Below are 21,030 nucleotides of genomic sequence, written 5' to 3'. Positions count from 1 at the left end.
AACTAATATTTTGACTTGGACTGCCATTCACTTGCCCAACGTCATCAGCTTATTTTCTAAATTTTTACACTGTCCATTGAGAGTCAAGTAACATAAATTAAAATCTCTTTTGTCAAATATATCATGTTTTTTTTTTTTTTCTTCTTTTTTTTTCTTTTTTTTCTTACAAGCAATGCAAAACTTGCAGATAAATTACAGCTCATATGCTTCCTGTTTTGGAAGACTTGCAGAATGTCAGTGTATGGGGGTGCTTATGCTAAATGTGTCACATCAAAGTGCACATCACGGCTGTCAAGTCTACAGTAAAGATGTAAACTATAGTGGGAGGAGTGAGATTGGAAGAAAGATTGAGTTATAGAGTACTGCACTGATGACATATTTTTGTTGTCCAACCTGGAAGTTATCATCACCCTGGTTCCCTCGACAAAAAACAAGTATTATTTTTCCATTGGCTTTTGAATTGTAGCAGAAAATAAGCTCTGTTTTATTCATCATGATCATTTTCAAAAATAAACACAACTTGTGAATTTTGAAAGCCTAAATACAATTAGAGTAAAGGCTATAAATGAACTACACATGAATTCAGCATCATCACTGAGCTTCCAACAACTTTTTCAGTCTTTATTTAACAAACATTTTCCCTGAAATTTTGAGTTAATAGTTTGCAAGAGCGTGATTATTAACACTGTTAAAGTGGACTAGTGAGTAGATGAGTTTACCTGTTCAAAGTGATGATGGTTCATGTCCCAGACAAGCAGTCCCATTTAGACACTTGTTAGCAACTGCCTTTTTCAAGACAAGTAAAAGTTGAAAAAAAATCACAAGGGGTATAATGAATTTTATATCATAGAATAAAACATGAAAATATCTAAGGGCAGTAAACCACAAAAATACAAAAAACCCCCCAAAAAAACAATAATAATAACAATCCTACTTTGTGATGATGGAACCGGAAGTGCTAAAATGCTAACTTTTTTGGTTTCTGGGTTTTGACCAACAAAAGTTTGTCATCCCATGTGGCACTTTATTACAGATAACGTCTTGGGTTGGCAAAAACCTTGTAGGCCACTTTCTGTTTTTCTGACTGTTCCAAAATTTTGATGCCTGCTTTCACAGACAGGGCTTAGCCTATAAGCCAGGATTAGGCCTTAGTTCAATTAGGATATTTAAGTATCTTTTATGACACTACAAAAAAACATACACAACGTACACTAGAAAAAACCATTACTGGTGTGCATCTTGAGACAAAACAATGGCTCTGACATATTTTAAGATCTGTCAGTACAAGTTCTTTTCAGTTAAATCAGCTCAAACATACATTTTAGTCTAGGACTAGCTTAAGCCTTGTCTGTGAAACCGGGGGTAAGTGTTCTCCATTGTAACTTTAACCTCTTTCAAATCTCAACTAAAATGGTCTTTTATTTGTCATATTTGCTTTGTATTGCTTGTTTGCATAAGATTTAGTACATTTTAAGTAAATGGAAAACAAGAGAAACATGGAAAAAGGGGGCATACTGTATATGATCTCTAATGCACCACTTATCTAGATTATGGACCCATTTTAAATGGGATATTGTTTCTGTGAGCATACCACAATAAACACACACGATGAGTCACTTTTAATTGACATAACATTTATGTTTTATTGTAAAAAACATAAGTGCCAATTTATACTCTCGTTATCAAAGTATACTTGCTAATCTTAGGTTTCAGAAGTCAACGAGAACATCAAAACTCAAGAGTAAATGCATATACACTTACAGTATGCCTTCCTTTGCAATGTGGATCATAAAAATGACTTGGAAAGTAGTTTACCAACCATGTTACACATGATGCTAATTTAACAATAATACAGTGTAGACATAAAATGTAACAATCATTAACAATCTGAATATAAATCCAAGTGTCTGATAATAGCAACATAGATATAGAACTAAATTACTCTGTACATTTCTAAAAATATAAGTCTGTAAGGTTTTAATTGGTTTTTATTTGTTCAAGTAGTGGTTTTGGATTTTATACTGTTTTTTTATACTGTAAAACTTTAATTAGTAATGAATTGCTGAATGCACATAAACAGATATAGGCCTAAGCTATAAACCAGAGATCCATGTGTTAGCCCACCAGACATAAATTATTAACTGAAGTCAATTGTGCAAGACATTTAATTATTCAGAGATGCACAATTATCCTAATTCAGTCATTCTAAGTGAATAGCCAATTGCACGAGAGGTCATCTTATCTCCTCGAACAGTCCTTCACCAACTGTAAACATTCTTATCGCGCGCATTAGACATTCAGCGGGTCACAAAGTTCATTAGTATGTTCACGTATTTATATGTAGCTAAAACAAGTAACATGGGTAGGTTCGCCTATTTTTAAAACAGTGCATTTCAGCGTGCTCTAAGTAAAAAGCGTAGCTGAGCTTCAGGAACCGCCCTAAAGCCGGTGTTGTAACGTGATCCACGCGGCTGTGAATCTTGTGCTCGCTCATTCTCACTGCAGACTGGCACGCAGCCTTTTCCGTTCTAAGTGAGAACCTACGGCTCTTAAAATCCCCGTTAGGCCCCAAGGACAAACAGTCACAAATACATCATCTACTGCCAATATTTAATATTGCTGTAATTTAGGTGCCATTTCGGACTTTTAACATGGGGAAGAAGCTCTCGACATGGACGCTTCTAGCGGTCTTTTCTCTGCTGATAGTGAAAGGTAAGCGCTGCGCCCCTCTTTGTTGAACCCGGTGCCATGCATACTTCATTTTTTTGTATTTGCATTGATTTAAAGCATTTAGACTTTGACTTTAATGCAGACTCTACTTTTATGTAAAGCACTGGATGCATGAATCACATAAATCAACGTTTTTGAGTTGCGTTTTAACATCTGTCTGGGTCTCGGTCATCTGTCTGGGTCTAGCCATTGCTACAGCGCTGCATGAGACATGTTGAGGGTTCAACAAATCATTTTCATCAACATACAAAAAATAAAATACATTTTTTTGATTACTTCGTTGTTCATTGCGTGGTGAGACGTTCTGAATCTGTGCGTTAAGCATATTAATGAGGATGAGAAGGATATTCTAGACTACTGAATATTAAAAAGTGCATCGCTAATATTAATCTCTTGTATGTTTCACCTTGCGCAAAGATGTATTTAGGGCAATTTAAGTTACTACTATTAATATATTTGGTTCATCATTAAACGATGTATATCAAATTCACAATTTTAAGCGTCAATCACTGATTATTCGCGTATTTCATGAATGAACATCGTCATATTTTTAAAACAAAATAATTATTATATTAATAATGCCATAAATTGTAATATCATTCCAATTTATGGTGGTCCACACCCCTCGTTTAATAGGAAATAAATGTTTAATTTCATTTATAAAGGCATTAATCATATTTGTTTTTTTTAATCTAGGCTAGAAAAGAAAAAAAAGGCAATACTGTTCAGTACTGCCTGAAATGAAAATATATTCAGAGAGCAATGTCGTTTCCACATAGTCTCCTCATCCTAGCACGGTACAGGTAGTTGAGAGGCTTAGAGTCAGAGCGCATGCGCATACGAAGCCACAATGCGCCCAGGTACAGAATAGGAGTTTGGAATTTTTTGGAGACTGCGGAAGATAGGAAGATACCATCATTCTATGACAGGGGGTAACGGCCCCCCTCTGTTGGTGTGAGACACACGAGTTCAAAGTCAAAGATTCCAAGCTTGTTGAAGCTAAATCATGTTTAGAGACTCCAACCCTGAGTATGAAAAGAATAACAATTTTTTCTGAGAAAGGCTACTTTGAATATTGTTTAGAAACACAGATGATGTGCATTCCACGCTTTATTTTGTAAAATACCCCTTATCTAAAGCCATCATTGAAATGAATTAGGAAAGCCACTGTCAGCAGTTCTGCCAGAGGTAAACTGCCCCTCCCTCTTTTTCTGTCAGCCACACCCCTCTGCTGTATATGTAATTAGATATGTTTCCTCTCCCTACCTGAAAACTCATTTTATATTTATGAGCATATAGTTTTACCAATGTTTTAGGTGTAAGGTTCATGTTTTGATTTAAAAAAAAAAAAAAAAAATTAAAAAGTATTACAATACTATCTGAATAACCAATTAAACCCCAAATTAAAATGTATTAACTAATGTACTGTATTTAGACCCACAGATATCTGTCTTGAATGGGAAAACATTTGATAGATTAACTGCTGTCACATGACATATTGATCACAAAACAGTGTGCCAATGCTGAGCTGGCTTTGGCTCTGCTGTATGAGGGGCAGCTGCTGCTTTTAGCTTTTAGATAAACCTAGTGTGCACTTAGACAACCTATAAATGAGCAAGAAAGCCACGTTTTAAAAGAAGCAGAAGACACAGACAGAAAGAAATAGAGATAAAAGATAGTGGGATAGACAGATGAAAAGAGAGAGATAAAGAAACAGAGAAGGATAAGACTGACCCCAGTGGAGTGTCGCACCACATTATCTGTGACCCAGTGCTAAAAATATATGGTAGACATTCATTGCATAAGACGTGGAGAGTTACGTCTGGCTTATTACAGAAGAAATTGTTTAGAAATGTACTTGCAAAAAATGACAAATGGGGAAAGAATCTTTGCAGAAATGTCTTTGTTGTGTTGTACATGAATACAAAAGATCTTTTGTTTTGTCTCTTTGTATTTGAAGAATGCATTGCCGAGCTGTCATTTTCCCGTCTTTGTTAAAATCCAGGAATGTGGCGGCACTACTGTGGAATTTGTATCATAAAGAGTCTTTAATAAAGCTGGATCCAGTTTTAGCATTAGCATCCATCTATCATCTGAGATTTTATTACGGTACCTAATACTGCCAGTATTTCAGGCAAATAATAATATTACAGGGATTGGATGATCTGCGTAAACAAAATTATACATTTATATTAATGTGCATTTGTAGTGTGTGTTGAGGCATGATTTACATACATACATGCTTGTTTATGATCTGAATACTCATTTAGTGTATGTTTATGCATGAGCTGCAAAAAGATGTCTTATTTTGTTCTGTGTTTTACAGGCATAAGTCAGGATCTGAACTTGGCAGATGCATTTGATGCTGACTTACCATGTAAGTATGTCAATTATGATGATGTAACCATGTAAGGATTATACAGCAGTATTGGGGATTTGTATAAACAGCATCGTCTTAGTGTCAGACTGATTTTATTTTGTAGATTAAATGTATTTAAATTTTTTTAAATCCCACAGCTACCCCACCACCTAAAGTGGACCCAGCAGGTGGTACAGGAGGAGCAGGTGAGAGTAATAATTGTTTGATATAATTAATATAACTGTTATAAGCAGATCAATTGCTGTTAAATGAGCCTTTTAACCCTTGTGTGTCAATTACAAAAAGTTACACATAGGTCCATAATGGACATAAATGTCAGTGTCATAAAAAGTTTGGTCTCATTTTAAAGAAGACCCTTTGAAGTAAAAAAAAAAGTTTAAAAAATGAAACAAAAAACGTTTGTGAAAATGATTTATGAACATCATTTATATATATATATATATATATATATATATATATATATATATATATATATATATATATATAATATTATGAAACATGTTGAACTCTAAAACTGCTAGAAAATCAAAGCCATAAATCTAAACAAGTTGTGTTCCAAATTTGAGGTTGATATCTCAAAAAAAATTAGCTTTCAGTAAGATTTTGTTTGGGCCCAGTACCAAATTTTTCCCATTAGATGTCAGCAAAACTCTACTGGTATACACAGTTTTGGATTTGTGATTTGCAGTTTTCCTCTCTCAAATATTACACACACGCACGCACGCACACATGCACGCATATGCACACATACACAATTTTTTTTTTATTACACACATATACAAACCACACTCTGACATCTATATCAACACACCCACACAAATATAGTTTCATAATTTATCCAATTGGCTTTATAATATGAAAACAAGAATAAAGTAAGTGTTTGCTTTTTTATATGCCAAACCTGAGAAAATGGAACCATCTGGTAAAAAATAGTAAAAATTAAAATTTTTAAGCCTTGCCAATAGAGTAAAAGCCTATTAACAAAGATGGCAACATTTTGTAGTTATATGGCCCTGGGATTAAAAATTGCAGTTTCAATGGGGACATTTTTGTCCAAAAGGTCCTGAGTGAAACTATTTTGTGTACCTAGTGCAAAATAGATTTTTTAAAGGAAATGGGGGTGAAATAGTAAAATTCCAGTAAAAATACACACCTGTGCCAAAATGTATGCAGTTAGCATTAACACAGGCAAAATGTTTAAAAAATTAAACTGAAAAAGACAAAAATGTCCATAAGGTCACACAAGGGTTAAAATTAAAGGTGAAGTATGTAAGATTTATGTTAAAATACATTCTCTTAACTCAATTTATTGTTCCCTGTGCTATTAGTATGCCATTCATGGGTTTATCTCCCCCAAAAGTGTAAACATTAAACTTCCCAGGCACCACATTAAGAGCTTTCGAGAGTGTTAATGTAACCCACCCGGTCCTACTCGCCCCGCTTAGTGGGACTCGAATCAGCGTCTTCAGCATTGGAGGACGCAGTCAGTTGCTAGTGTGCCTCTTGAGATCAGGGGTAGGCCTGTCACGATAACTACTTTTTGCGTGCACTATTTTGCACTGTGACATTTATATTTGCACTGGAACAGTTCATTCGAGTGCATTTGGACATTTGTAGTTGTTAGCAAAACACAATAACGCTTCAAATAACGCATTTTTTTCACCTTTCGATGACTGCTCTGTGTAGGAACTGCAGGTGACAGCATGATTGACAAAATGTTGGTGACATTCATCATCATGTAAACATAATGGGTGATATATTGCGTCACCAAAAATGATTGAGGTCGTGTACATATATTGCGCGAGAAGTCAATATATTGATTATTGCGACAGGCCTAATCAGGGGAGTGAGGTTTACCTTCACAGCTCTCACTAGCTGGCTTCCATTAAACTAACCCCCTAAACCTCACTCCCATCCGGGTCACGGCACCAATGTAACCCCTTTGGTCCTACTTGCCCTGCTCCGAGTGGAACTCGAACTGGCACCTTCAGCTTGGGGAGGACAAGGACGCTAAAGACTGCAGTCTCTTGCGTTAGTCGCTAATGTGCCTCTTGAGATCAGGGTGGTGAGGTTTACCTCCACAGCTCTCACTAACTGGCTTCCATAACACTCACCCCCCTAAACCTCCTTCCTATCCGGGTCATGGGACCAATGTAATCCCTCCGGTCCTACACGCCCCGCTCCGAGCGGAACTCAAACCAGTGTCTCCGACATGGGCTGAGGTGGGATCGCTAAACAAGGATGCTAAAGACTGCAGTCTCTCGTGTTAGTTGCTAGTGTGCCTCTTGAGATCAGGGGAGTTAGATTTACCTGCACAGCTCTCGCTAGCTGGCCTCCGTTACATTAGCCTACTCATGCCACATAGCAACACAGCTAAAAGTTTTCCTAATATGTTGGACCTTTTATTAAAAGTAGCCTGTTTGTGATGTTTGAGTTGAGGGAGGCACGATGCGCAAAAGGAGAGGCTGCTCTCTGCAGAGCCAATGGGTGGAGCTTGACATCCAGCCCTCCGCACTGGTTGTAATGGGGGAGCTAGTCGGTCCAAACACACTCTAACCCTACCCATAACCCTATCGCTAAACATAACACCACACGTTAGGTTCACAGAGGTGTAGATGAACTAGGTCATGCTCCACCCATTACGTCCAGAGAGGGTGAACTGGATGTCTTGTCGCATTGCCCAAGTGAGCACCACTTGGGTAAAAGGAGTGTTTGCAAAATATGCTGTATTTTTGTGATTCTGCTGGGTGCCACTAGTGTTGCAGAAACTACATACTTCACCTTTAAATGATGTGATCGTTTATCAACTTTTATGACTTTCAATTAATGGAATTTAAATGGGATTAATGGAATTTAAAAAATCTGAAAGTTGTTCATTTGTTCAACAGTGAAACCCACTCCTAAACCTGTTAAGCCTACAGTCAAGGAACCAGCAAAGCCCAAACAAACAGGTGAGAGCGACTTACTGTATCCCAGCTGTCTGTTCTGCTTGAAATGAACACAAATCAAATCCCCTTACTAATCTTCTTCAATAAACACCGGAGCTGTTATATCTTTGAGTGCTAAAACATAACCCGGTTTTGTAGGCAAGGCTTCAGCTAGCCCCAGACTAAAATGCATGTTTGAGCTGTTTTAACTTGCACTGACATATCTTCAAATATGTTAATGTCATTGTTTTGTTTCAAGATGCACACCAGTAATGATTTTTTTCTAAGGCACATTTATAAAACCTACTTAAAGCTGCAGTCTGTAACTTTTTTTGGTTAGAAATGATTCAAAATCAATTTTTGAGCAAGTACATAACCAGCCAATGTTCAAAACTATCTCCTTACCTTAGCCCGATTCACAACGGTAAGCTTGTAATAATGTTTCCTAATCCGCAATGGTACTGGTGGGTTTCCGCAGGAAATTTGAGCATGCAGCCATTCGTCTTTGCATCATTACGTCACGTCTGTTTACATTTACCCCTTTTCCACCAAGGCCGTTTGAGTGCTGGTTCGGAGCCAGAGCCTAGTTTCAAATCAGTTCTTTGTCTTTCGACACACAAAGCACCAGTTCCGAACCAGGAAAAGTGGTTCGTAAGTAGCACCAAAACATTGCTGGGCTAGAAGTAAGAACTGCTTGCGTCAGGGGCTGGGGGCGGGGTTACCGTGACCAACAAGACACCTGTGACCGTCATTTTTGAAATAGCAGCTAATCGAGCTAACAGCAACTCGATCGTAATCTCCGTCTATATACAAATTACGGCGAGTCGTGTTTGGATGCCGATGTAGGTTCGCAAAGCTATGAGCATCAACAGTAGTGAAACATCCGCGATTGTTGATAGAAGGCTTGTTCGAGATGCATCGGAGCAGCGTGGACCGATTCGGCGGGTGCCGCGGATCCGCGGGAGCGTTTGTAGAGCATACGACTCCTTGCGCTTTTGGATCATTCTCACGGAGCTTTGATGTCATGCGCCGATCACTATGCAGGAAGCCGATGCATCTCAAACAAGCCTGGTGTGTTTGTGTTTGGTGCTGCAGCGCTAGCTTTGCTGTGAAATATGAGACGTATACGTGACGTAAGACCTGGCTCTGTGCTGGCTCTCTAGCCCGTGCAAAGGCAAACCGGTTCTTAGAAGGCTCGTCAGTTGAACCAACTCCGAACTGGCACTAGCACTAGCTCTGAAATAGCACCCGGTTCGTGCTGGTGGAAAGGGGGTAATTGAGAAGGAGTCCCAGCTAGTAGGCTATAAGGCATGTGGAGGATGCTACTTACGGCAGATCATTTATAGCCTTTTCTCACAGCAGCTGCAATAATTAAATTTATAATTTTGATGGCGGATTGTAATCCAGAAAGGTCCAAATGACAATGACAACTGGAGATTGACCCGTAGTCAAAGGCAAAAGACTTCGGACTGTGGTGGTCGGAGTGGCTACAGAAATTGAAATCTACAGGTAATGCTAATACACACTAAATACACATAGTCACTAGGGGTGTAACGATACGCTCAGGTCACGATATGGTACGTATCTCGATACTGAGTTCACAATACGATACGTATCATGATATTTTGAAAAAAATGAAACTGGAATTCAAAAAAGATTTATTTAAAAACAATAACAAATTTCAATAATTTTCCTTGTTGTACATACAAGATCACATTTCAAGGTTTAATAAAAACCTTCTGTATTCAAATTAACAGCTGAATAGGTCTGTCTGTCACTGAAAAAAAAAATGTTAAAATTAACATGAACTTGCGCTTCCGTGGCGTCCGTCGTTGCTATGCAACCATGAACTGCGCTCGCCAAGTTTCAGCAAAGGATACATTGATTTCTAGCCCTTGCATTACCTTTACTACTAGATATATTTATGGAGATTAGATATAGAAACCACCCTGTACAGCTATGATCAGCTGTTCGGCTGAGATTGATGTTTTGTTACGGAAAGGAGGAGTTAGCTACAGCTGATCGATTGGTTCTTGTCACATGGCCTGAGGTGCGCTTGTGGCATTCTGAAAAGTTGAGAGTACAAAATCTCGATGTGCCTGGAAAACGCACCGCAAGCGCGTCACGACCGCGTTTCTTCCATTATGAGCGCGCCTGCCGCGCGGCTACATTTGAAATAAATGACTTGCACGCGGAGAAGAGGCATTATGTGAACGGCCCCTAAGACATCGCAAGCATCTTTTGCTTTTATGTGGCACTGCGGTGAAAGAAAGCCACGACTTTTCTCACACAACCAAGCAAGAGACTTACGCAAGAAACGTTTAAACCTGCTTGCAAGATTCAATGTGTGCGCGAATCACTTACTGATTGAGACACTCCCTTAATATGCGGTGACAGGCCGGCTTCTCTCACTGCCACCTCCATGTTGCAGAGTAGGTCACATCAGCAGCTCAACCAATAAGATTAGACTGCCGTCATATCGTAAAAGTATCGCCATCACTCTACGATGCATATCGTAACATTTTTGCATCGTGAAATATCGTACTGCGATATATCGTTACACCCCTAAAATGCTGATGTTGTAACAATAAACATTTGAGAACAAAGTATAACAGTAATAATAATTTGCACAGTTTGGCGCGATCCAAGCTAAGCGATCGTTAGTCTTATTCACCATTGGCAGCGCGATTTATTGCTTTTTGTCTCACTTGGTCAGAACAAATGTGGCAGACATGTTACTTTCTTGTTCAGATGCCATTTTCCGGTGAAAATTCTTATTTTGGTCATACTTCCAAGACGTACAATCTCTGATTCCGAAGTACAGTATCCACACTGATGTGTTGACTGACAGCAAACATTAGATTCATCCGTGCTGAAGACAACGCACGTAAAGATGATAATTCCACAAATAACTGCAATTGCAGGTTTCAAACGGAGATGGTGACAAAGAGGCAAAACGTACAGACTGCAGCTTTAAATGTCCTTATTGAACTAAAGCCTAATCCTGGCTTAGTCTAAGCCCTGTCTGTGAAACCAGGCCATAGTTTTTATATCATGTGTTATGCTGAGTCATTTATCCTGATAGATCTCATATATTTATTTATGGTCCAAGAAACATTGTATGGGACAGTTTAGGTTAGGGTGTAGTCTATTTTGAACATTGAATGCTGCATACCATAAAAGAAGAATCTCCTAAATACTTTTTGTAATTAATTTTGGTGCTCACTAATCACTCTTCGTCATAGGTTTGAATACCCAGCACCCTCTGAATGTGAATTTCTTTACAATACTAACATATTAACCTCCACTAACAGAAGAGACATACACTGATTTATTTGACGCCACCATTCGGCCAGGCCTGTTGCCCCGAACAACCCATAATCCTCTCCGAACCTCTGTTGCTCCTCAGAAAGACCAGTCTGGTTTGTACCGTGCTGTCAGTTCCCCTGTAGAACTGTTCATCGTGTTTGTCCGTGCGTGTTTGCATGAATATTTGTTTATACAAAGTTAAAAAAGGGCCAAAAATCACATTAGATTTCATTTTGGTTGAGGCTAGTAAATAATTGTGATCATGGATAATTTTCTATAATGCTCTAAATGTTCTTCCATATTCAGAAGAAAGAGAAAGTCCCTAGTATTACAACATTATATAATGCATGCCTTTCATACAGCTAACATCAAATAAAAACCATGACTTTCTTCAGCCGCTCTGCTTAAGTAATTTAGCTTGTACTCATGCAATAAAAATTATAATAGAATAACGGCAGATAAAATAAGTCATGGCCACAAGCACCGATTTGCTGGTGGAAAATCTTTTTCTTTTTTTTTTTTGAGTTAAATCTTTCTGTCAAAATATGGGGTATGTCTTATACCCCAATATCATAGCACATTATGATCACATGGGCATCTTTTGCATTTGTCTTCATTGTCATCTTGTCTTGTGACTTTGTGTGGGTTCCATCTTCATCTCTTAAAAATATCATTTAAACATTTTATTTTGTTTCAAACACACAGAAATATTTGTTTTTCATTGTCACTTAGCTGTATTAAAATTACAATTTGTTCTGTGCATATTCCATTTGTAATGTAGTGAGTAATTATTTTGGCTGACAGGAGTGGAGGACTTTGATCTTAAAGATGCCCTGGATCCCAACAATGACATAAAAGGACATGGCAAAGACTCTGGCAAAGGCGGTATGTATTTTCTTCTCCAGATTTCGTTTTTGCAATTTAGTGGTCCAGTCATTCATCTTTAATAAGAATAAAATAATTTAATAAGAATAATGCTGGCTTCAAAATCTGCTGCAAAAAAGAATCTAAAATTTGCCACCTTCAGATAGCCTGCAAAACTGAGTTGTAATAAAATACTCATTTTGATGAATGGTTTAGGCCAACATAAACAGTTTCATTTTGAAACAGTTTATGTTGGCCTAATTCTGAGTTTCATTCTGAGGTTTTTCTACATTCTGAAGAGAGAAGGAAATGGTGAGCTGAAATGAAACTTTTCCCTTTCAAAAGGCTGTCTCTCCAAAAAGAGATACAAAAGCAAAAATAGGGTAGTAGGTCCAAATGGCAGATTCTCAGAAGAAAGAAAGTTGAGTTAAAGGGATAGTTCACCCAAAATTAAAATATTATCCCATGATTTATTCACCCTCAAGCCATCCTAGTTATATATGACTATCTTCTTTCAGACTAAAACAATCGGAGATATATTTAAAAACATCCTTAGTCCTCCAAGGTTTATAATGGCAGTGAATAGGGGAGTGGCATTTTGAAGTAAAAAATAATGCATTCATCCATATAAAAAAAGTAATCCATATGACTCCAGGGGGTTAATTGAGGTCTTTTGAACCAAAGCAATGCATTTTTGTAAGAAAAATATCCATATTTAAGACTTTATAACAGAATGCGCAAGTCAATTTGTGGCGGAAGAGTATCCTTTGACCTGACGCACAACGTAATGACGAACGCAGAGGTGCAGAGGAGAGAGCAAAACAAATCACTGGTCACGGATTATTAGTCTAAAATGATCATTTTTAAAGAGAAATTTCAGAGGATTTCGATATAAGAGAAGAGGAGCTTAAATTTGTTGCACAGCCCTATTCGTTTGAACAGCGAGAGGCATCTAAGCTTACAATACTCCTACATCCTGCGTCATACATCGCGTCAGAGGATTACTCATTTGGCGCAAGTCAACTTGCGCATTCTGCGTATGATCGTCCGCCAGAAGCTAGTTATTTGAATGTATACAGTTTTAAATATGGATATTTTTCTTACAAAAAACCATCGCTTTATTAAACCTCTGGAGTCGTATGGATTACTTTTTTTTATGGATGGATGCATTATTTTTGGCCCCTCATTCACAACCATTATAAACCTTGGAGGACTAAGAATATTTTTAAATATATCTCTGATTGTGATATATTTATATATCACAATAGTCAGATAACCATATACACCTAGGATGGATTGAGGGTGAGTAAATCATGGGATAATTTTCATTTTTGCACGAACTATCCCTTTTGTTTTCTGAACATCATTACATGTTGTGCATCATCCAGTTTCTGTAAAAGCCCATGTAATCTTGAAAGTCATCAAAGGCATAGCCAAAGGAATCACACAATAAAGTAAGACAATAATATTGTCCTTACAATCTATCACTGTGAAACTACTATGTTGCTAGTCAGCGTGGATTAACCCAAGCTAGCCAGGCTTGATGGCATCTCCTGTCCCTGGCAGATAAAGACTTCGGAGGAGGGGGCCGTGATGACGGCAAACCCAATAGCAGAGGTGGTAAGAAATAGAGTAACATAGTTCTGCCACCCTCTTCCACTATCTTCTTGGCTTGAAGAATCAACTTTTTTTACCCACAAGTCAAAGCTGAGCTCACCATTATTAAAATCTAATCGGCTTTCTGATTTCGGCGCAAGGCTTTTAGGGATTGAAGCATTAACCTAGTGACCACCAGAGCTCCTGATCTCTTGCATCTTAACTTTGCATGGATTTTGAGTCGAATCAATCAGATTGCTAGTTCCACTGATTTCTCTGGATTGTATGCAGCAGTAGGGCTGGGTATTGATACATATTTCACAAACTGATTCTGCTTAACAAGCTCTCGATTGGATAACACTTGATTCCAATCTTGATTCAATATTAATTTGATTCATTCAGAAATATTTTAGGCACAATGTCAATTTTTCTTAAAGTCGCCCTGTAGTCAGTAATTGTACATGACATATTTAAAAAATTTTTACTGTGAAAAAAAACATGCCTTAAAATAGCTTGATTGTAACTCTACCCTCTTGTTTTTAGTATACGCAGATATAATATGCAAATTAGCCCCGCCTCCACTCACTCACACCAGCTTAGAGATCCACTCTGTCAACTTTACTGTAGTAAATGCTACACGATGAATACTGGTTTTATTCAGCCATATATGTCAGAAACTGATTCAGAAGAGGAAGAGTGAATTATACAGGCTCATCTACAAGTCGATGTATCAGAATGTTAATGCGTTTTATGTATCGCTCTCTACAACATCGGACACATAACGGTAATTAATATGATCAGCCTTTTGCTTGACTACATTATCAAACAGCTAAAAATGTGTTGCTATTGTTACACACAAACTATGTACCCATTCGCCATCTCAGTCTCAGTCTTCTAAAATCAGCATCATTAGAAATGCTTTGAACAACTTAGAACGTCAGTGGAGAAAGACATATTGTTCATCATAACATTGATATATACACCATATACATAATTCACCCGCTATATTGCTAAATGCTAAATGTACCCGATTTTTCATATCAACGGAAAAATATACCGGGATAACCTGGCTTCTTTTGAGACACCCCTCGCAGCATAATTAATGATTTGCTAAAGCCCGCCCACATGTTGACAGGATTGGTTACAACATATTTGGCGATTGGGCGATTGGTTCAATGCAGTTTTAAAGGTGCCATCGAATTGAAAATTGAATTTACCTCGGCATAGTTGAATAACAAGAGTGCAGTACATGGAAATGACATACAGTGAGTCTCAAACTCCATTGTTTCCTCCTTCTTATATAAATCTCATTTGTTTAAAAGACCTCAGAAGAACAGGCGAATCTCAACATAACACCGACTGTTACGTAACAGTCGGGATCATTAATATGTACGCCCCCAATATTTGCATATGCCAGCTCATGTTCAAGGCATTACACAAGGGCAGCCAGTATTAACGTCTGGATGTGCACAGCTGAATCATCAGACTAGGTAAGCAAGCAAGGACAACAGCAGAAAAATGGCAGATGGAGCAATAATAACTGACATGATTCATGATAACATGATATTTTTAGTGATATTTGTAAATTATCTTTCTAAATGTTTCGTTAGCATGTTGCTAATGTACTGTTAAATGTGGTTAAAGTTACCATCGTTTATTACTGTATTCACGGAGACAAGAGCCGTCGCTATTTTCATTTTTAAACACTTGCAGTCTGTACAATGCATAAACAACTTCATTCTTTATAAATCTCTCCAACAGTGTAGCATTAGCCGTTAGCCACGGAGCACTATCAAACTCATTCAGAATCAAATGTAAACATCCAAATAAATACCATACTTACGCGATAAGACATGCTGCATGACAAACACTTTGTAAAGATCCATTTTGAGGGTTATATTAGCTGTGTGAACTTTTGATTATATTGATTGATAGAGTCGAGAGCTTGGGAGGGGGCAGAGAGCGCAAGCAATTAAAGGGGCCGCAGCCTGAATCGGCGCATTTCTAATTATGCCTCAAAATAGGCAGTTAAAAAAATTTATTAAAAAAAATCTATGGGGTATTTTGAGCTGAAACTTCACAGACACATTCAGGGGACACCTTAGACTTATATTACATCTTGTAAAAAAACGTTCGATGGCACCTTTAAGGAGAAAATACTAAGCAATGGTGTTGACTTATAAATTTGTACATAGTTTGTCTTAAAGCATATTAAAAACACCACATAGACATATAAACATTAAAAACTTGATTTTCACCACAGGGGTCCAAGGAAAAAAAAAAAACTCATCTAATGGTGTGAGCTATACAGGGAACCCTGTTACTTGGTACTTCACCATAATATTTAAGGTTACATTTAACAACAGAGCCTAAATGATTACATTCATGCTATTTATATCAATAATAATAAAAAATAATATTAATTCAGTGACCTGCTCCATTATTTTGCCTTGACCCAGAAAAAAAAGACATTTTTAGTTTTATTGGGTTAATAAAAAAAGAAATCTCTGCTTTTAAATTTTGTTGTCGAAATATAATAATTTAAAAATTGCCTATCATAAAAACGTGTTTTCATGACAGATTTATTCATACATACAATACGTAATTGTGACATCATAAACAGGTTAAGTAAAAACTAAAAATATAATGAATATGTAATACAGTGTATAAAAAATTGGAAAATGCTCCTCTTCAGAGTTATTTTTTTAGATCATTAACAAGCTATACACTGATTGAGTGATTACATGAGACATGATATATTTTAGCAAAGGTTCGCTCACTCATTGCTGCCGCTGAACTGCATTAAAAGAGCGTCAAAAAGCATTGAATCATAGCGCAAGATAAATAAGAGATGAGCATCTAGAGGAGAAGATTGGAAATAATAGGATTGTATATTAAACAAACACGGAAAATGATCGAGATAATTTTTAATCAAGCTTTTTTTTTTTGCCCAGCCCTAATCGACAGCTCGGCTTTCTATTTCTTGCAGGGTGCTGGGCCTTTTCATCTTTTGGGTTAACAAAAGCTTCACCTTTAGATCTTAGATCTGGGTCTCTAATCAAAAGCTAATAGGATTAGTAAACCCAAGACTGACCCATGCATGAGTACTTATGGTGTTGTTCCCAAGCTAATGGTCTTTCCTAACATCTCAGGTAGTCAATTCACAGACGATGACCTTGTGGATTTGGGCAATGATAACTCCTACAAACCCGACAAAGGCAAAGGTGACTTATCTTTAACCGCCTGACAGATCCTCACATCGAGAGACCTTTCAAATATAAGCAACAATGACTGGCCAACTACAGAAGTGTCATTTCAGTGTTCACATTTCTACAGGTGGAAAAGGTGCCAGTAGTGGGGGTGATTTGGATCCTGCTGATGACAGTAACTATGGTATGAGTGAGTTAAATTAGAAGAACATTTTGTATAGAATTACTCATTTGGTCCAGTTAGATCTTTTAAGAGTGGCTTATGTATTCATCCCTAGACACCATGGCCGAGACTGGAACCATCGCTGGTATTGTGAGCGCTGTTGGCATGGCTCTGGTTGGTGCAGTGAGCGGCTACATCTCCTACCAGAAGAAGAAGTTGTGCTTCAGCATACAGCGTAAGGAAACACATTTCCTTCTTAACTGTAGAAATACACAGCTTGTATTTCTTTCATTTGTTTCTCATCATGTGCTTCATCTCTCCACAGAGAGTCTGAATGCAGATATGGTGAAGGCAGATGCCCCAGATGCTGTAGTCGCACAGGAGCCACAAGGTACTGACCCTTGTTTATGAGGCTAATGTCTTTATTTTGTTGATTTAATGGTGCCCAACCATGGTCTTAGACTGAAACTTGCTGGCATGGATGCAGCATGGTGCAAAAACAAAAGTAGTAGATAATAGAAAAACCTTTTTAATTGCACCTTCAATTTAGTCTGCTTTTCTTTTTATAAGGTCATAAAATGAAGATTGATTATTTTCATACAGAATGATGATTGTTATTTTCCTTCCTACTCCAGTTCAACAAACTCTTCTCCAGCCTCCCAACGCTGAGCCGCCGACAGAGGAAAATGCTGTGTAATCTGAAAAGCATCGTCCAAACTGAAGAGGGCGCAGTTCTAAATCATTGTTCTCCTATTTGAATGCCACTGTATTTCCCAGGACATTTGCACCTCGAAACCCTTTTTTAAGTACCAATGTGACTGTTGAATCAACCTTAAACATAGTGTAATATCTTTTAATTTATTATATTCCAACTGTGCAACAATGCTAGTAAGTCTGTTTGCAATAATATCGCTATGAAATGGAATACACTTAAAAATGAATTTTAGATCTGCCGTGACCTGAGGAATCACACTTGGGTCTTTTCATGGAGCCCATACAAAAAGTCCCACACATTCTGCACTACAGTCTTTCTGTTTGTCAAATTAGCTCATCATTCCTTTTGTGCACAAATGCATATTAAACAATGAGACAACTGATTAATCCAAGGTTTACAAAAACAGCTGATTGGATGATCACAGAAATATGCTTTTATAGGTCAAGAATGTGTTCCTCTAACGTTTTAACAGCAAGACAGGCTTAACAGATCAGTTGTTGATTCTGCTAGATGATGAAGGATTTGTGAAGGATTCTTTGTTTGTTTATGATCTGTATATATTTGCCTTGCTTTCACAGAGCAATGTGAAAAGATTGTTACACATATATGCAGGTTTTTGTGTCTTAGCTAACTTTTTACTAGAGTGAATTTTTGAGAGAAAAAAAATTGACGAACAACTAACCGACAGCTGCTTCCTTCTAATTTGCTTTTTTAAAAGATGACTAAAATGGGTATAACTGTGAAGTGTGTTGACGTGTGTTGATGAAGAAACCGCTTTTGTGTGTGTTAGTTGGATGTCGGTGGTTGCGATTCCTTTCCTGAGGAATAGACGATTTCGACGTGATCAGAAAGTCTAGATACATTAGCGTGAAGTAACTTGTGGGTGAAAGTAACCAAAAAGTTGTGTTTTCATGTTAGCGCAATACTTAAGCAGTGTAGTAAACTCTCGTAACGCTAATTCTGATCGATTCGCCTTTTCCGGGATTTTAAGGGATTAATGTGCTTGTAAATCGCGTACCGTTTCCAAGTTTGTACTCAAACCGTTGTATCAGTGTATCTCTATTTACACTTGTAGCAGTAAATGTACATAAATGTTTGTGCCCCCCACTCGTTTTGAATTATGGGGAGTAGTTTTTCGCCCTAGCTTAGTGTTTGTATCGTTTGTAGCATGTTTGAGCTTTAGCTTTGAGACTTTTAGAGACCTGTTGCACCCTTCCTAGTTTTGCTATTGCCTTAATGAGTCCCTAGCTGCTTTCCCGTTTTGCTAATTTTCCCACTCTATTTGGGTCTGGCGTTGGTGCCACAGAGCTTGACAAGGCCCTTAATTTCTTCTCATTTGGAAGGCCACCATCTGGAACTAGCAAGCAGAGTTAGCAAAACTGGATTGGAAAGCAGCAGCTCAGTCCTTACCATCTTCTCCCCTACTTGAGATCCTCCAGATTTTCTTGTAGTTGTTGTTCGTCACTGTGAATTCAGGTGCACCTTTGTTACTTTCAACCTAAGCCCTCGCCAATGGTGCTTTCCTTCCCAATGCCTTACCACACTAACATTAGGGAAGACACGCTAGCTTACTACCACAGCACTAGTTAGAAGGGCTGCCTCACTTGAATGTCTACAAACCAGACGTACCAGGTTAAGTACGTTGTTCTAGTTTAAAGGTGTTGTCACATTCACTGAGCTCTGAATCAAGGTCCTAGTAATTGTCTATTCCTAGTAAAATGACTGGAAATTTTGCCAAACAATGGTAAATGTGACCGCACCTTAACACTCTTGCAGTTTGAACACTTCTGAAATATTGTTAACTCACATGCCCAAGATAAAGTAGATTCACAAGTCTTGCAAATGGTAATGATGTCAGAAACTAGGCGCAGAATGTTCCCTGGTGCTTTACGGCACATTCTAATAAGGCTTTTGTACAGTATCCAGGGTGAAAGCGAACAAACTGAATTTTAGCTGAATGTAGCTCTTTTTACTGCTTTGGCTACCAGAACAATGTAGCTTTTTTGGTGCTACACTTGTCAGAAACGAAGAACACCAAAGATGAAATGTGATGGTTTTGCCTTTTTGCATGCTCTTTGACTTTGGTGTGAGTATTGTGATCCAGCGGAATGAATTTGAAACAGCTGAGTAAAATACACAGGCAAATGTGGAAATTCACAAGTGTCTTGAATATGTTCGACAGCATTATCATCTGTTTGTTGAACTGCTTTCAGATTTGTTGCTTGGACACATTGTTGAACTGACTGTTAAAAACTCCTTAATTCTTTCAATTGACCATCTACATTTGGGTTCTAGTAGTTCATATGGTGGATGTTTAGTTTGTAAGGATCTCTGGGCTCTCTGGTGTCGTTTGGCCAGTATAGTTGCAATTTTGTCAAAACAAGGGTGTATGTGCTGACCTGTACAGATATGCATGTTTTGGATTCTAGCTGTAGATATTAAAGGTCTTTTTCTTGTGTACTGTGTTTATTTATCAACTTGAGAAATGTGAAATTGGTTTCTGAAGTGTCTTGATTTGCACTGCCAGTTTAGTTCTTGCATCATGATACTGCCACATATCGCACTGTAATGCTGTAGGTTTATCTGTCGTTGAATTCGGCATTGATGTGAACTTCAGAAATATTGGCCATCATAAAATCTCTCAGTTTTCATTAGTGCCTACTTAAGAACCATGAAAACACAATTAATTGTAATTATACATATCTGGCAATCCTCTTCTAGACATTGTAATTCTCAAATTTAATCAAATTTGTATCTCACTGGTTATACTTGGTGGTAAAATATCAGCATAAAGAAACCCAACAATAAACAGTTTATCTGGTCTTTGATTCTTTTGGTTGTTTATTTTTCTTAAAACCCGGTTGCAAGTTTTTGGAGTCATTTTTTTTTTTAAAAATGTGTATGTAGAAAGAATAACCAGGGTTGCACAAATACACTCACTCAAATACATATTTTTTTTTGTAATTGGCTTTTTAAATATTATATGACATCCTGTGTTCAAATGATCAGGGCTGCGTAGAGACCATTGGTGGAAATGGTTGTACAATCTACTTAAGTTTTACTTGAGTCAAAACACCCTTGATTACAATTAAAAAGTAACAGTGCCAATATAGAAGCGGTTCAAAGACAAACATTTT

At 37.6% G+C, this 21,030-nt stretch overlaps 1 protein-coding gene across 6 annotated transcripts; it reads left to right on the top strand.

The window, feature by feature from the left end:
• Nucleotides 1-2,291: 2,291 nt before the first annotated feature.
• Nucleotides 2,292-20,351, top strand: cd99l2 (CD99 molecule-like 2). Of its 6 annotated transcripts, none has more exons than XM_048184034.1 (12): nucleotides 2,293-2,712; nucleotides 5,057-5,107; nucleotides 5,248-5,295; nucleotides 7,999-8,061; nucleotides 11,352-11,459; nucleotides 12,151-12,231; nucleotides 13,777-13,827; nucleotides 16,959-17,030; nucleotides 17,143-17,199; nucleotides 17,294-17,413; nucleotides 17,504-17,569; nucleotides 17,814-20,351. In XM_048184034.1, exons 1-12 carry the CDS (start codon nucleotides 2,652-2,654, stop codon nucleotides 17,873-17,875), a joined length of 840 nt encoding a protein of 279 aa, XP_048039991.1. In that variant the 5' UTR covers nucleotides 2,293-2,651; the 3' UTR covers nucleotides 17,876-20,351. The 6 variants fall into 6 exon arrangements, with proteins under 6 accessions (XP_048039994.1, XP_048039991.1, XP_048039990.1 ...); XM_048184033.1 differs by having other exon boundaries at nucleotides 13,777-13,830; XM_048184037.1 differs by lacking the exon at nucleotides 11,352-11,459 and having other exon boundaries at nucleotides 2,292-2,712.
• The last annotated feature ends 679 nt before the right edge of the window (nucleotides 20,352-21,030 follow it).

This window comes from Megalobrama amblycephala, linkage group LG3, assembly GCF_018812025.1.
Source record: "Megalobrama amblycephala isolate DHTTF-2021 linkage group LG3, ASM1881202v1, whole genome shotgun sequence".
Classification (NCBI taxonomy): domain Eukaryota; kingdom Metazoa; phylum Chordata; class Actinopteri; order Cypriniformes; family Xenocyprididae; genus Megalobrama; species Megalobrama amblycephala.
The sequence above is the reverse complement of the archived record's forward strand: the minus strand, read 5'-3'. Positions and strand labels throughout refer to the sequence as shown.